The sequence below is a fragment of the Periplaneta americana genome, chromosome 5 (assembly GCF_040183065.1).
Source record: "Periplaneta americana isolate PAMFEO1 chromosome 5, P.americana_PAMFEO1_priV1, whole genome shotgun sequence".
NCBI lineage: Eukaryota > Metazoa > Arthropoda > Insecta > Blattodea > Blattidae > Periplaneta > Periplaneta americana.
In genome coordinates this window covers 59,126,183-59,142,262 of record NC_091121.1, presented here as the reverse complement: position 1 = coordinate 59,142,262, position 16,080 = coordinate 59,126,183, and the positions used below count along the sequence as shown (strand labels likewise).

At 37.4% G+C, this 16,080-nt stretch overlaps 1 protein-coding gene across 1 annotated transcript; it reads right to left on the bottom strand.

Annotated features, from left to right (window-relative positions):
- Positions 1-7,399: 7,399 nt before the first annotated feature.
- LOC138699683 (lysozyme-like) lies at positions 7,400-15,843 on the bottom strand. The gene is made up of 4 exons (XM_069825741.1): positions 15,732-15,843; positions 12,702-12,854; positions 8,798-8,953; positions 7,400-7,607 (listed from the first exon to the last, which is right to left on the bottom strand). Exons 2-4 carry the CDS (start codon positions 12,835-12,837, stop codon positions 7,474-7,476), a joined length of 426 nt encoding a protein of 141 aa, XP_069681842.1. The 5' UTR covers positions 12,838-12,854; positions 15,732-15,843; the 3' UTR covers positions 7,400-7,473.
- Between the last annotated feature and the right edge of the window lie 237 nt (positions 15,844-16,080).

Here is a 16,080-nt window from a genome sequence, read left to right as displayed (position 1 = left end):
TATACTAGAGGTCAGTGCCCTCTATAGTTATTAGTGACGTAACAAATACTTGAAAATGTGTGCGCAGTGTTATTTTATTGTATGGGAGGAGAAATATAAGACATTTTCAAAAAGTATCCAAGAAAATTACTGCGAACATAAATTCTATGACGCGGCTTGCTACCATCAATTAAACTGCTCACCAGCAACAGATGAAAGAGAAGCACCTGGGTTAAGTTAAGGGTTAGTGGGAGGTGTAGAACTCGCACATCGAGAGAGGAAATGTACATCCTTTCATTGACAGAATAATTGGCGCTCTTTTTACATATCTAAGTTCCACATGTTCTTTATTTTTATGTCTAAACGTAGAAGTAATAGATATCTTGCGGATTTAGGTAAAGAATGGCTAGGATGCAATATATTATTTTCCCTGGGAAATACCGGATCTAGCCAACTATAGTTCATTCACACGTCTTATATCTGACCAAACTATTCTGACGGATGGTGGCAATACCACAGTCTAGTATATACAGTCACGAAGCTTGAGTTGTGAGGATACTAGGAACAACAGACTGTGCAGGTACTATTTCGCATTGTCTGTAATGAGGCGATAGTAGCGATCCTAGTGGTTAGCAACTATCTATGGATGCATATTTGCTACGTATAGAGCTTCGTGACTGTATATAGTGTCAATACTAAACTTTGTGCACGTCTCTTTTCCTGGGAATTAGATCTACTTTTACTACTGCTGCTAAGGATTTTTCCAACCCCGACATTCTTTTGTGAACCCTTTGTATATAGGTATTTATATTACGTAAAAAAAAATCCTTGCATATAAGCCTATCATACTTCGGAACAACTGGCGTAGCTCAGGAGTGAAAACTGATCTTCTTCTCCTGGGTTTGAACCCCTCTTGTGCTTATTATCTGCTTGGGTTTTCTCGTAGTTTTTCCCCATTGTAGGATGTCAAGCATCCTCGATCTCATCTCGCCAAAACACCACATCGCTACGGCTAATTTTACCGACGCTAAATAACCTAGTAGTTGATAAAACTTTGTCTGTCAATTAAAAAGCATGCTAGAGGTGCATCGGTTTCTCCTTCCTTCTCCATTCGATCTTCTGAGTCATTCCCATTCAACAGACGCTGAAGAAATTCTGTAGTTAGAAGTCGTTGCTAGATGTAGGTTTACAAAGAAATAAACAAAGCAACACGGAGACGGAACGGGTTACAGACATTGTCTGTAGAAAAAGAAGAGGGATAAGTAAAACAAACAAGTGAGTCTGCATCCGAACTGCCTCGCTCGCATCTGCGCGTCCGCGCTGCCTGATACACACGTATTCTGCTTCATTTCACTTGATTTAATGTTATTTTTAGCTACGTTAACTATTCAGTATGAGGTTGTGGAATGATTAAGAACAATTTTGTGTCTAATAGTGTTGCCAGCTTTTCCTTTTCTTTAAATAAGGGAGTTTAGAAATCGACAAAATTTCATAATCGTAATTTTACACAAAGCATCGTATAATTTTATACTATTGCTACACAATATAACTTATACTATACTAGTAAGAAAGAAGTTTTACTCGTATTAATACTGACACGTATGCTACTGAGTAAACAATAGTGTCTATTGCGTGTAATGCAACAATTTTACGTTTCAGTACATTTACTTACCTAGCTTGTCAATATTATCATTGTGTTGTATTAATTTAAATAAATTTCTTCATCTGATTTCACTGATAGTCTAACTAATAAATTATGTTCGCTAGAACTTTAAATTAAAAAAAAAATAGTAAATTTATAATATAACATTATATATAGTCCACACCTGTGGAATAACGGTTAGCTCGTCTGACCGCGAAACCACGTGGTCTAGTTTCGAATCTCGGTTGGGGCGAGTTACTCGGTTGACGTCTTTTTTCGGGGGTTTTCCTCAACACAATATGAGCAAATGCTGGGTAGCTATCAGTGCTGGACCCCGGACTCACTTCACCGGCATTATCACTTTCATTTCATTCAGACGCTAAGTAACCTAAGATGTTGATACAGCGTAAAATACTCCACTAAAAAGAACAAAAACATTATATATTGCTTCTACCGGCGGGCGCACCGTTAGCCGAACGGCTACAGCGTCTGTTTTGCAGGCTGGTAACACTGGTTCGAATCTTGGTGAGTCTAACGCTGTGTTTGGTGGTGGGTTTTCACGGGGTACTCCTGTTTCCCTACCTGCATTCCACTATTGCTCCATTAGTCATCCTTATCATATGGTGTTACGTAGTTGGCTTCCTGTGGTACATCAAGAACAATGCCTTCATGGCGGTTGAAAGAACTACAAACTTCGGCGCATCGCCCACTAGATGGACACGATTGTGTGAATGCCGTAAGTCAAGTGTCCGCCATTAATTAAAAAATATATTATATTGTTTATAATTACCAAGTACTTACATTTTCTGTCAGTAACGATGCTGACACTTATTTATTTATATCTTATTCTTGTTTGTTTGTTAGTTCGTTTATTTATTTATTTGTTATAAATTTGACGTATAGGCTACATATGAAATACAATGAATTATAAATAAATAAAAGATCAGATAAAATATGAAATGCAAATAGAATAAAATAATATGTATATTATATATAAGAAAAACACGGTGGATAGGCCTACAATAATTTTAATAAATATGAGGACCGAATGAGCAGTACTCGTGTTTGTAAGCTACATATATCAACTGCTAGATTATTTAGCGTTCACGAAATTAATGATGGTAGGCACGTAGGCCTACGCTTTCCAACCAAACGGTCCAAAATTCGAGGTTCGATTTCCGGCGTAGGCAATGAAAGAAATGTAGATCGCAATGTAGTTAGACAAAATACAGAATATAGGGAAATGTCGAAGAGTTGACAACAAGAGTTTCTAAAATCTTGCCTTAGAACTTGTCTGCAGTGACTGAGATCAGAGAGCTGCAAAATAGCGCTTACAACCGGTTTAGATTCGACCAGTTAGAGAACATCCGTCAACGCTGGGCAACCAATCGAATATTCGATTTTCAACCGGTTACTCCTTATGTTTTGCAGGTAGACAGAACACTATGCGCACTTCATCATACATGAAACTGACATTTTCTGAGTAAACAAACGGAGTAACAATTGAAGGGAATTTACTTTGTCTTATTAAAAAATGTGTTTGTTTGATATAGGTCTACAATTATTGATTGGACACTTTAATACACGTATCTTCATAACCAGGCTTCGAGACTTGGGACCCGATACAATAACATTACTGTGCATGTACTATAGGTTGTTGACTCGCTGCAGGTAGTGAAAGGTAGAGATGAGTTGAGGTAACAACGTTGCTATTTAGCATAGAGTACGGTAGTATGGGGGAACACACACATATGTACATTCTGAAAGTAAATATACATTACACAATGACAATGTCAAAATAGTGTGAAAAGTATTTATTCTCCTGTCTTTTATAAGCATTTTTGTTTAATTATACACAGTGTTAATGGTGGGAATAAACATGTAGCAATTTTAATTTCTTCATTTATCCTATTGGTCGTCTTTAGGAAGTGCAGTTACAGTACCGAATTGCAATGTACTACAAGATACTTTTTCACTGTCTCAAACGTAAATCTTTTTCGGTTATCTGTCAAACACAGTTTTTACTGTGAAAAGCTGCGCTCTACGTCGCATGACGTGATAGGAGCAAAACGAAGAAACCTAACATCATTGCAGTCTCTAAGAGACAGTCCTTTATTCTCGGGTGACTCTATGTACACTAATTTGCTGTTTATATTACACAATGCTCCATATCCGTTATTTTTACATAAAATTGATTTCCACTTCTGTTTTACTCGTACAGTAACCGGTGTACTTGGTGTCTCATTAATTCTCTGTGTCATTTCCTCAATTAATTTGAGGGCTTTCGGCATCTCTTGCTCTGACTTTTCTAACCGTGTTATAGTTTCAGACACAGTTTGAAAATAGGTTTGTATGAAAACCAAATTATTCATCAGAACCTTCAAATCCAGAGCGTTTTTCTTTGTGTATTTGTTGGCATTCATTCTACAGTACCCCCACCCACTGCACGCTTTACCACTATACTCAGTACGCCGTTATGCGCATTTCCCACTGAACTGCTCTATTGGGTACGAAGTCTCGAAGCCTGTTCATAACTAATACATAAATGAACAAATGTACACCGGTAACAACAAAGGAAATAAGTGTAAAGCAGAATATGAAATTTGGTGAGTAAAGAAATGCAAGAATAAAATAAATTACAATACTTACTAAAGAGAATAGCAAATAAATACTGAGGCCTACATTACAGTGTAATATTTACATTGTAAACTCAAAATGCATACCTCTAAAACAGTAGTTGTTAATATATAATGCTTTTTAATTACTCTAAAGAGCTGCATAATTATTTCATTAATAAATCATTTTTTAGGAAGATAAACTATTATTAACAAAAAGAAAAGTACAGATACTCTGAAACTCGAATGCTTGCACTTTCATGAAGCATGTTGTTGCCCTTGAAGGTACCCAACTGTAATATCTTGACTGGATGGATGAATCAATCAATGAATCTATGAATGAATCAACTAATGAATCCATAAATTAATCAATAAATTAGGGAATGAATGAATGAATGAATAAATCCATACATGAATGAATCAATGAATCGATGTATAAATGATTCAATGGGTCGATGGATGATTGATTTACTGATTGACTGTACTGAGAGAGGAAGAATTATCAATTAAATGGTAGGCCTACACGATGATAAACGCGTCCTTGCAAGGGTTCTTGTAACTCCTTTGCCGTCCACCCACAAAGAATGAGAAACAACTCGAATATTCGATAAACTGAACCTGAGACACTCTGCGAGATGAGAGAGCTTTGCATACTGACTATAGAGCCAGGCGTTCAATAGCAGACTTTCGGAACCGACGTTGGGCTGCTGACTACAAAGACTTCACTAAGCAGCACTTTTAAAAACTTAATGCAATGTGGTTACACGTTTAACTCATTTCTTACATTTTAAGCTGGTCAGATGGCAATTTAATGCATATTGAGTAGGCGCGGACATTTTAATCCCAAACGTTAATTTTAGGGTACTAAAATATATTCAAGTGGCTTAATTTAGTTACATTAAAGGTAATAATAATAATAATAATAATAATAATAATAATAATAATAATAATAATAATAATAATAATAATAATAATAATCCGTGGTGCGACAGCCTATGAACGGCCAAGGCCGACCAGCCCACTTCTGCTCTGACGTCCACATTCGCTTACTTCAGCCCACTACCGGGTATGTTACTTTTCTGACACATTGAAAAGTAAGGGCTACTTCTGGCGAATGTTATTTACTAGGCCTACTTTGGAGTTGGAGATAGGAAGTTAACGTTACCTATTGCAACCGATTCAAAGACGTGTTCTCATAGCAAGCCCGTCACTTGATCTGACCGTCCCCGTACAGAAAGATACAGGGTTTCAAGTCTGGAGTGCTCCTGGAAACTCCGGATGGGAAATCCAGCCACGATTCCCGGGACTCAGGCGATCGAACTGAGGCTGCACTTACAGCATGCCCGGTACTCGGGCGTTCAGCTGTTCTTATCGCAATCTAGTGGATCTGAAGTCAAAGTGACTTTTTTAAATTGGTTATTTTACGAAGTTTTATCAAGTGCTAAGGTTATCTAGCGTCCGAGTGAAATGAAGGTGATAACGCCAGCGAAATGAGTCCGAATCCAGCATTTGCTCTTATTGGGTTGAGGGGAAACCCCGGAAAAATTTCAACCAGGTAACTTGTTTCAACCAGGATTTGAGCTCGGGCTCGCTTGTTTCACACTCAGGCATGCTAACCGTTACTTTACGGCTGACTTTTAAAACATCAAGTCCAACATGGGACAGAACGTGTATGAATGAATACTAAACTAAGTATGGATAGTATCATGAATGTAGACTGAAATTTGTGGGAAAACTTCCTTGTGTAATGAAGGATGGGTGGAGCGGAGAAAAATTTTCTCCGGCACCGGGAGTCGAACCCGGCTTTTCAGCTCTACGTGCTGACGCTTTATCCACTAAGTCACACCGGATTCCAATTTTGATGCCGAATTGAATCCCCTCAGTTTAAGCTCCACCTCTTAGTTTCCCTTTAGTGGCCAACCCTCATGTACTGTGTCACAGTGGCACAATGTCCAACATACTATGTGCACTCATTACGAGTGACTAAGTGGCCATGATCCGACGGAATGAGCAGCGTCTTAAATCAATAAGTGATTATTTACGCATATCATATTAATATGATATACCGATGTACATATGATATTTCCGTGCAGGAATTATGCATTACCATATGATGAAGGATGGGTGGAGCGGAGAAAAATTATCTGCGGCACCGGGACTCGAACCCGGGTTTCCAGCTCTACTTGCTGACGCTTTATCCACTAAGCCACTCAGGATTCCAGTTCCAATGCCGGATTGAATTCTCTCAATTTAAGTTCCACCTCTTAGTTTCCTTTCAGTGGCTTAGTGGATAAAGCGTCAGCAAGTAGAGCTGAAAATCCGGGTTCGAGTCCCGGTGCCGGAGAGAATTTTTCTCCTCCGCTCCACCTATCCTTTATCATATGGTAATGCAGAATTCCTGCACGGAAATATCATATACACTTCAGTACATCACATCCTTGTGTAAGTCCCAAGCAAGCCAATGATAAAAAAAAAACTTCATAATATGTTTTGCATTATTGGTTCGATGTTGGACAAAAGTGAAACATGAGAAGGCTGTTTTAACAGATGAGAAACTGAACGAAATTGAATTATCATTAAGGTGCGTATTCACGAAGCAAGACTGTCTCGCAAGGCTGCCTCATGATGCTTGCTTCACCCAGTGCATATCTTGCCTTGCAAGGGTGCGAGGCTGCCTCATGCGTGAGCCAATTCCAGTCGGTTTCTGGATACGATCAAAGGTGCCTCGCAGCCGTGCTTTGGTAAAGGTGTCATCATGCAACTCGATATTAACTGCCTCAATTGCCGCGCACTAACTGGTTTCTCACGCTGCTTCGCGTTCTTGCCTCGCTACCAAAACAACAAAAGCGCGAGGCAAACAACTAGCGAGGCTGCAGCGAGAGAAGGTCGAGCGTGGGAGTCTCGCTTCATGGAACGTAGTTCAGGGAACTCTCTCAATTGTCTAGCTCTAGCAGCATAGTGTGCACATACAGCAATAGAATTACTGAAATGAAGATCTCTGTGGTTCAAAGATAAACTAATCGCGATACTGCGCTTTTATACACTATCAAGAGACATTTTGGAAAGGTGAACCGTCGGAAACTGCGTGACATCTTAATAAACATTGGAATTTTGCAACACATAATAAGGGAGCAAACTCAGTGAGCAATATAGACAACAGTAATCTCATCTAATCAATCAAAGTATTTATTATTATTCATTACAAGCATTTCCACTGCAAATAATTTGGTGCGCAGCTCAGCATTTGGATACGTCGGGCAGTTTCTTGCCTTTGCATTTGTTCTGCCAGCCGTACCACGCGCTGAAGCCTTGCCGCGAGTGGATTTTCTTGGCGCAGGCCGAGTCGTTACTGATATCGTTGTCAAGCAGCGCTGCAACAGACGAACATGAATGGGTAACTATCGAATTCTTTTCGCATCTTTTAAAAGTTTTAAACCATCTCCCGTGCATAAGGTTAACCGCCATTCGGTCGCAGTACATAAGTGGCATCTTCTCCCCCGACATTACTACTGTTCTCCAACCAGGAGATTAACCGTGAAAGGAATGTGCTTACTATTGCGTCATCTATTGGAGCGAAGTAGATAGATATTATTACCGTTATAGCGTCAGTTTAAAAAACATGCGCTGTCCTGCATATGCTATTTCCTGTATGGAGGGATTAAAAGACCAGAAGATTAACTGTGATCTAATTTTGTAACTAGGGTAGTATAAGTATGTGTGTATTATAGTCGCGACGCTGTTATTCCCGACGTGACTCCTCCTCTTTGCTTACGTCTTAGGAAGTAAAGGCTCTATAAAGTCTAGGTAGGTAGTATCATTCGCCATTTTTGTTCTTTCGTTGCCAAGCTACCAGATGAGGAATCTTTGCTACACCGTTAAACATTATCATGTCGTAGCTCCTATGACAATAAATCAAACGCACTGCAATTGGGCAAATAATTGAGCGGCAAATAACGTCCTCGTGTGCTTTCTGCGAATTCCAACGAAAGAGTCAAAATGGCGGGCGATTATCCTATTTATCGAGCTTTAGGAAATGCATAACGTCATCATCAGCGAATCACAAGACGCACATGTTTAAATGTAGCCGACCTGCAACGTGATTGGCTGCCGGAAATTAGAGCGACGGGACTATAGTGTTATCGTTTGTGCTTTGAGAGTTAGCCAATGGAGATGCATGCACCCACGTGTGTGACCTTATGACATCCTATGACACCAACATTCATTCACAGTATTTCCCCGCTGCGTCTCATTCCCCTGAGACTTTCTCCTGGTTGGAGTACAGTAGCAAGGGACAATATTACTTTATCACCGTTTCTAAGGCATAAAAGATCCTCCAATGCCATAATTGTACTGAAGGAGAGGTTGAAGACTGAAGTGACCAGAACTGACAAGTTACCACTTAATTTTGTTATCTTCGAAACTACTTAACCAAAAATGATTGGATGGATTGTTTAGTTATATTGATGAGTGTTAATAATGTAATAATGATATGGATAAATTTCACTTATTACATTTCTTAAAGGAAAGACAGTAGAGACTCAAGACAGCAAAAGATGCTCACAGTTACAGGTCAAGTTGCAGTCACCACCAGCTTTATTCAGACCACACCAGTAGCGGCTGTTGATCTGGAACAGGCCGTAGTCGTAGCTGCCGTCAGTGTTGGGTCCACCCTTCGCAGCCGTGTTGCGCGAACTCTCACTCTCCACCAGGCACACCCCTGAAAATTGGAGCCAGAACAGATCCAAGTCACTTTTTTTAGTTACAAATTAACAGTACAAGTGTAATTGCAAGCTGGCATGAATTATGTATTTATTAAAGGGAGAAACATTTACAGTAAGGTGGATGTACGTATCTTCATTCACTATAATACGCTCTGAATCTGTTCCGTTTCAAAGATTTCAAAGATTATCTTCAAAACGTAATCTATATTGTCCAACCACACGTCGATCTTTTGATTTACATTGTAGAGTTTGTTTGGTAGATCTGTCTAGACGCCTAGAACAGCCATTTTCAACCGCTGGTGGAGCGATAGAATGAAAATAGTAAACGTTGTCGTAGCAAAAAAAAAAAAAAAAAAAAAAAAAAAAGAGGGAGAGAGAGAGAGTTAAAAGAGTCCACAAGAGTTAACTTTCAGCTAACGCGGAAAAAGTTAACATTCAGTAAACACAGTGTAGGTGTGCGATCAGCAGAGAAAAAAAATACTGACGCATAGCTAGGGTTGTCAGATCAGTAAATTTAGAATACAGCACTAATCCTAAAAAAAATGCATTTTACTTGTGTCTATATTAAAATACTAGCTGTACCCGTGCGCTCCGCTGCACTTGTTAGAAATAAATATAAAGTAATTACATAATTAAAATAGGACATCTGGTCCAGGGAACATTCGTGTTTGATAGAAGGATAAATCGTTTAATATGCCACTTAATTTAAATTGTATTTAAATAATTAAAATGCGATCATTTTGGTCCAGAGACCACTCATTTAGTGCAATGATAATTCCTTTAACATATTTCTTAATTGTTATTACGTGCAAATAATTAAAATATCATTTGGTTCAGAGAACATCCGGTTTTGGTGCAATTTGGTCCCATCAAAATTTTGCTTGGAATGAAACGTATCGGAAATCATTTTTAAAGAAACTTTTGTTATGTAACATTTTTCATGAAAATTAATAATAAGGGAGATATTCCGATTTATTTAATTCAAGCCCCCTTATAGCCCCCCTTTTAAATAAAGTATTTTGAATGCCATATAGCCTAAAATCTAAGTTACAACGAACTTAATTTATATTTTAATTTTCATATAAATCGGTTCAGCCATTATCGCGTGAAAAGGTAACAAACATCCCCAGACAGACAGACAGATAGACAGACAGACATACAAACAAAAATTTCAAAAAAGCGATTTTCGGTTTCAGGATGGTTAATTATACATGTTAACATCAATTATTTTTGGAAAATCGAAAATTACCAGAAAAATTTTGGCTACAGATTTATTATTAGTATAGATGTATATTATACCAGTGACGTACGCAGAATTTTGTCAAGGGCGGGGTCATTATTAAAATTGTTTACAATTTACATTACCGGTATTGTAATTTTGTCTATTATTATTATTATTATTATTATTATTATTATTATTATTATTATTATTATTATTATTATGTTATGGTATATGTATCAATATTGTTAAAATATCAACTGTCAAATGCACGAAACGTTAAAGGAACGTTTCATAATAAAGTCAGAACTCTAACGAACGGGATGAATACCGCTCTTAAAATAAGTTTAAAATCGACAACGCACAATATTTAATATCTGCACTGCACAACTGTCAAAACAACCTTTTCAATATGTTCCACAAGTTAAATTTCATATTATGTCGGCTTCATTTTATTACATGAAGATCTCTCTACAATAAATATAGCATTGTTATAATTCGAACGTGCAGCATCACTAAGCACAAGGACTATATTGAAGGTAGAGTGGGAGGACAATATCTTATGTCGATGTAGATAAATATGCTATGAAGATTCATATCGTAGAAACACAGACTACATAAAATTTCGTAGCAAACGTTTATGCAGTATTATACAGTCAACTCTGAATATGATGAACGCAGTTATAGTGAACATTCGGCTATAGTGAATCTAAATCGTTGGTCCCGACCCGCATTCATTATAAAGTACATTAATATTTCCGTTTATAGTGAACCCTCACTTCGGTTATAGTGAATCTAAAACTAGAACTTTTCCAAGAAAATGTAATTTTAAAATGGCCAAAATGGTAATTTAGGAAATCCTTTCGCTTATAAACTTCCAAAAATATGTTCAGAACAAAATCTCAAACCTTCTACTCGTTATGTGCATTGAAAGACAAAGGATTTGTTCAGCTTCCTGGACAGCTTGAAACACGTTAAAGAGAATCATGTATGCAGTGAGGGAGAAAGGAAGGATTAGTTCTGACTCCTCTAAAAGAGGTTATTCAAGAATAGGAAGAGGAAGGGTTTTCTTTTGTAAAAGGGAGAGATTGATGACCAAAGGGTAAATACAAGAAGGATTACAATATAATGGTCCTCAAGCCTTCCTCCCGCATATTTTGTAAGAGTGAACCCGGGGAAATTCCAAGGCCGAGTCCATAGTAGGCATACTATACCTCTAGTGGGAAGAGGTGCGAAATCGGCCAGTGCCTACTATATACATGGTCAGATTAGATTCAAGTTTCGAACTGTGATCATTCAGAATGTCGAAGCGTAAAGTATTCAAGTTGGAAGATAAACAGAACATTATTACTGATATTGAACGTGGTCTGCCCCAAGTGGACATTAATACTGTATGTATAGCAACGTCAATAGTATAAAAACACACACTTCGGTTTTAGTGAACTTCGGATATAGTGAACAAAATATGCTGGTCCGCAGAGGTTCACTATAACCGAAATTGACTGGTTGTGCATGAAGCTCTGCTTTTACTGTGAAGCGTAAGCCAAAAAATCCTTAAGATATTTGACTTCCACTCCATCAGATGATAATGTTAAATTATTGTTAGTCTACCGCTGTGGAGTAATGCTTTGCAAGTCTGGCCGAGAAACGAGAGGACCCGGATTCAAATCCTGGTTGGGACAAATTACCTGGTTGAGATTTTTTGCAAGTAAGAGCAAATGCTCGACAACTTTCGGCGCTGTATCCTATCCTGGACTCATTTCGCTGGCATTATTACCTTCATTTCTCAGACGCTAGATAACCATTACAGTTGATAAAGCGTCGTAAAATAAACAAATAATAGTACATTATGCAACGAGCCTATAATGGTAGTAATTAAGACTCGAGTATGTTTATGAAACGAGCGCAAGCGTCTTAATTACCATTATAGGCAAGTTTCATACGACTTTTTATGCTCGACCATATTTCTAACTTGAAATTATTCATAAGTATTCATGTTATTCTTATCTGACTGGGGAGCGGAACTGACCTTGTGCAATATCTCGTAAATTGTGACATGTGCGCAGACGCGAAAGTATTGATTTTTTCCGAGAAACAAATGTCATTGACCTTGATATAATCTAGAGAGTAAAATAAACATTAATCTTGATATAACCTTGAAATTGATTTAGAAATTGAAAAACGAGATGACAAATTGAATTTATTTGAATATTATTTACAATTAACGGTAATTATTATAGTAACAGAACATAACCTTCTGCGACATTATTGGATTTCCAGCCTCCGTGACGTTTCGCTAGTTGTCTTTCGATTGCATATCCGAGAATAATCGATACTTGCGCTTTCATATTGTTACAATGGTGTTTTCTGATTGGCGGAACACCTGAACTTTAATGAATAGATGTACTTTAATGAGGTTCATTAAAGGGCTGCTACCAGGTGTATAATTACTACATTTCGGCATGGTCGAGCATAAACAATTAAATCATTGTTTAACGATAAAGTTTACTCAATTGCACACTCACAGTTGCTAAGCTGGCTGCTCGGGAAACCTTGCGCTTTGAGGGCCTTCGCCAGGCCGCAGCGGCTATACACTTTGGCAGTGGACAGCGCTACCATCGCCGCCAGCACCACCAAGAGCGTTAGAGTTCTTCTTTCCATCGTCAGTATTCTGAAAACTGTAGAATAAATTAACAATTAACTCTCCGTCATTTAAAGACTCTTATCGTGGGAAAAGTTTAACCTCATTGGAGTCGATAGTTGTTAATTGTATTATTGGGTGAGATATTCTATAGAATGCTACATTCACACGTGTTGACATAAAGTGTAATTTAATTAAAATTAGCAGTGATATTATTTGTAAAACTATTTTTTAGAAAATTATAACACATATTTTACACTAGACCTACTCATGATACTACAAACTCAAGACTTTTCTTACAGGGGAACTGTTAATGAGTTCATTTCGAAATCCCCTCTCAAACTACTGTAAGAGTATGAGTGTGTATGTCTCGTTTTATTGTAATCCGACAGAATGGTAAACCGAGAGCTTAGGTTTACGATGTGATATTTTTTGATTCTGCACGGATGCGCGGCACTGGCGATGCCTCCACCTGTGGTAGAAGTTTGAGCTGGTCGCTCTACTAGCCCTCACTCTCTCCAGCGCGGGCCTGCATGTTGTATCAGTAATAATCTCTATCTCCTTTTGACTGCATGAAAACGACGGGAACCAATGTAAGGTAACAGGTAATCTCGGTCTCTCGGAGAGTTAGTAATTTTGGCAACGGCATATTTTGGCTTAATCATTTTGGTCGACTTTCCGATGTGCAATTGTAACATAACTAAATATCAGCTAGCACGGTAGAAGTCATCAAATTGCTGGTTCTAAATTTTGATAATGATCTTATTTACTGTAAGAAACATCCGGACTTTACTATCGGATTTCTAGCGATATAGTTTCAGACCTACAGATAATTGTAATGGTGATCCTTACCCTCCCTAGACACCTATCAGTACTACAGCAATTACAAGTTCTACAGCCCCGATGGAGGAAGACTGCGCATGCTCGGGTCAAGGACAAGGACCGCCAGTCTAAAGAACAAGTCCCTGAATGGGCTACAAGTAACAAAGTAAACAGTCAAACTCTTATTTTATCGGATGAATTTACAAAAATGTAGAAATTGCCTACCAGAATATCAGTACCTGAATGGGACGGAGTTGTTCCATATTTCATAACACAATTTTATAGCAAAATGGGTTCTGACGGTAATCACTGGGAGATCTGTAGTTCCGTCATTCACAGTTATAGGCTCTTTAATTAAGTATATCTATTATAAAGCCTTGTGATTAAGATATAGAAATTCTATAGCGCCTAAAATTGCAGATTTTAGTGATAAGCGCCTTTTTCTAGAATAGTCAATCCACTATCAAAGAAGGAAATGAAATAGTAATATGCGTTACAAGAGCGGTATGTTGAAGTTTTCATGTTGAGTTGAGCTTTTTTAATTTCCGAGAATTGAAAGAAAATATACTGCTCGTGTATCGTACATTATTTTGTGCGAAGATCGTTTATTACATACCTGAAAGAGGAATTTCTAATTAGTTGCAATGAAATCTCCTTCTTGGTTTCTGTTCAATAACGGCAAATTTGCAAAACAAAAATATCTATGTTCAACATTGTTGCTTTAAAATGTTTTCTGTGTTTACTATACTCCAGCAGGCCGTGATATACGTCTGTCTTTTTTCCCCCAGTCTATAAATGCGAACTTAAAACAAACGGTAAGGTTATGTAATGATTTATTTTTCATTTTAATATTTTAACAATATTATTTATATAACATATTGCAGTAATAACATCGGCAAGTTTGTTGATTTTTTCACGGCTTCCTTAATGTTACTTGCATCACGAATGCAGTAACTTTAGTGGAGTTGTAGAGTTTACTTAATTTTTGCAAATATTTAAAAACAATAATTAACAGTGCAATTTAGGTGAAATTGCAGTGGTAAGTTTCCAATTTATAATTATTACTATATTGAACGTCTCTAAAAATAATATGTTAAAAAGCCTAAAGCAGTAAAATCAATATGTCACTTAAGCGGTAAGAAGAGGGAAATTGTTATGTGTGTTAGGTTGGGAATACTGAATGTGGAATTTTAGACTTTCCGCGGATTGGTTTTGTGCGGAAACCAAGCAAATACACACTATCTCGCACAAAAGTAATATGGTTGAAGAAGTATTCTAAATAAATATTTTGCCGAATATTTAGCTCATTTCATATTTTTTTATTGTTATTGCAAGTGCTATGCCATTTTTACTGCCTTCTTTCCTGCCTATTTTTCACTTTTTTAGTGCCTACATGTCACAGTTTATTCATATTACACCCTGATCGGTATTACAAGTATCCGATATATAAACAATATTATTACTGGTAATTTTTATATTATTCCATAAAGGTGTGTAATGGTTTATTACTTTAACCACAATATGCATACCACATACAGTACTATGGTTTTTGGTTTGACATACAATGGTTGGACATTAAACTGAAAACCGTTAACAACACATTCCCTCTCCTACCCGATCTGTTCACATCAACGGACTGTGTCTTTAATATTCAAACGTAACAGATTTGCCAACATCTAATCACTGACGAACTAACAAATGTGGCTAATATAGCTACTTTGTTCATAATATCTGTTTAAAATTGTCAAATTGGCAACACTTATAACCAATTTATTCCCATCATTCCCATCGGAACACAGCTAGCACACTTCGACCCAATGCGGCAAGCTATGGAATGTCTATGAGGATACAACTTCCCCTCGGTATAAGTCATATGGATTAATATAAGGTTCTTGTAAAGAGAGAAAACAGTACTAATTAAATATTTTAATTGCAGTAATCTTCATACTCTGTCCAGAAGTGGCCGACAATTCTTATGGAATTTTGTAAGTTATAAGAGACATTCAGTGTCTTTGACAAAGATGCGTTACTTTGCTGTTGTGCTAATAGGGTGGCTTTTTGCAGGAGGCACCACTGCAGTAGGTCTACTTACCTGTGTGATGCTGATGCGAGTCCGTATGATGCCAAGAACAGAGGGGATCGCACTTTTATATCCGTCACACACTGACAGCTCAGGGTAATGTAAATATCATTTTGATTATTTACGAGCCCTTGTTGCTACCGAGTTTGTCATTGTAAATCCAGGTTGTACTTACTTCGACACAGCATTGCAGATATCGTCGGTTTACAAGAAAAATACATTAAGTCAAATACATTACTTCTGAGAAAAGGGCATATATAATGTACATTATGTATGAGATTAAACTTTGAATTGGAAAAGTAAATACACAACAACTTATTAAAATAATATTTTGAGGGTTTAGTTTTGTCGAGAGCATTCA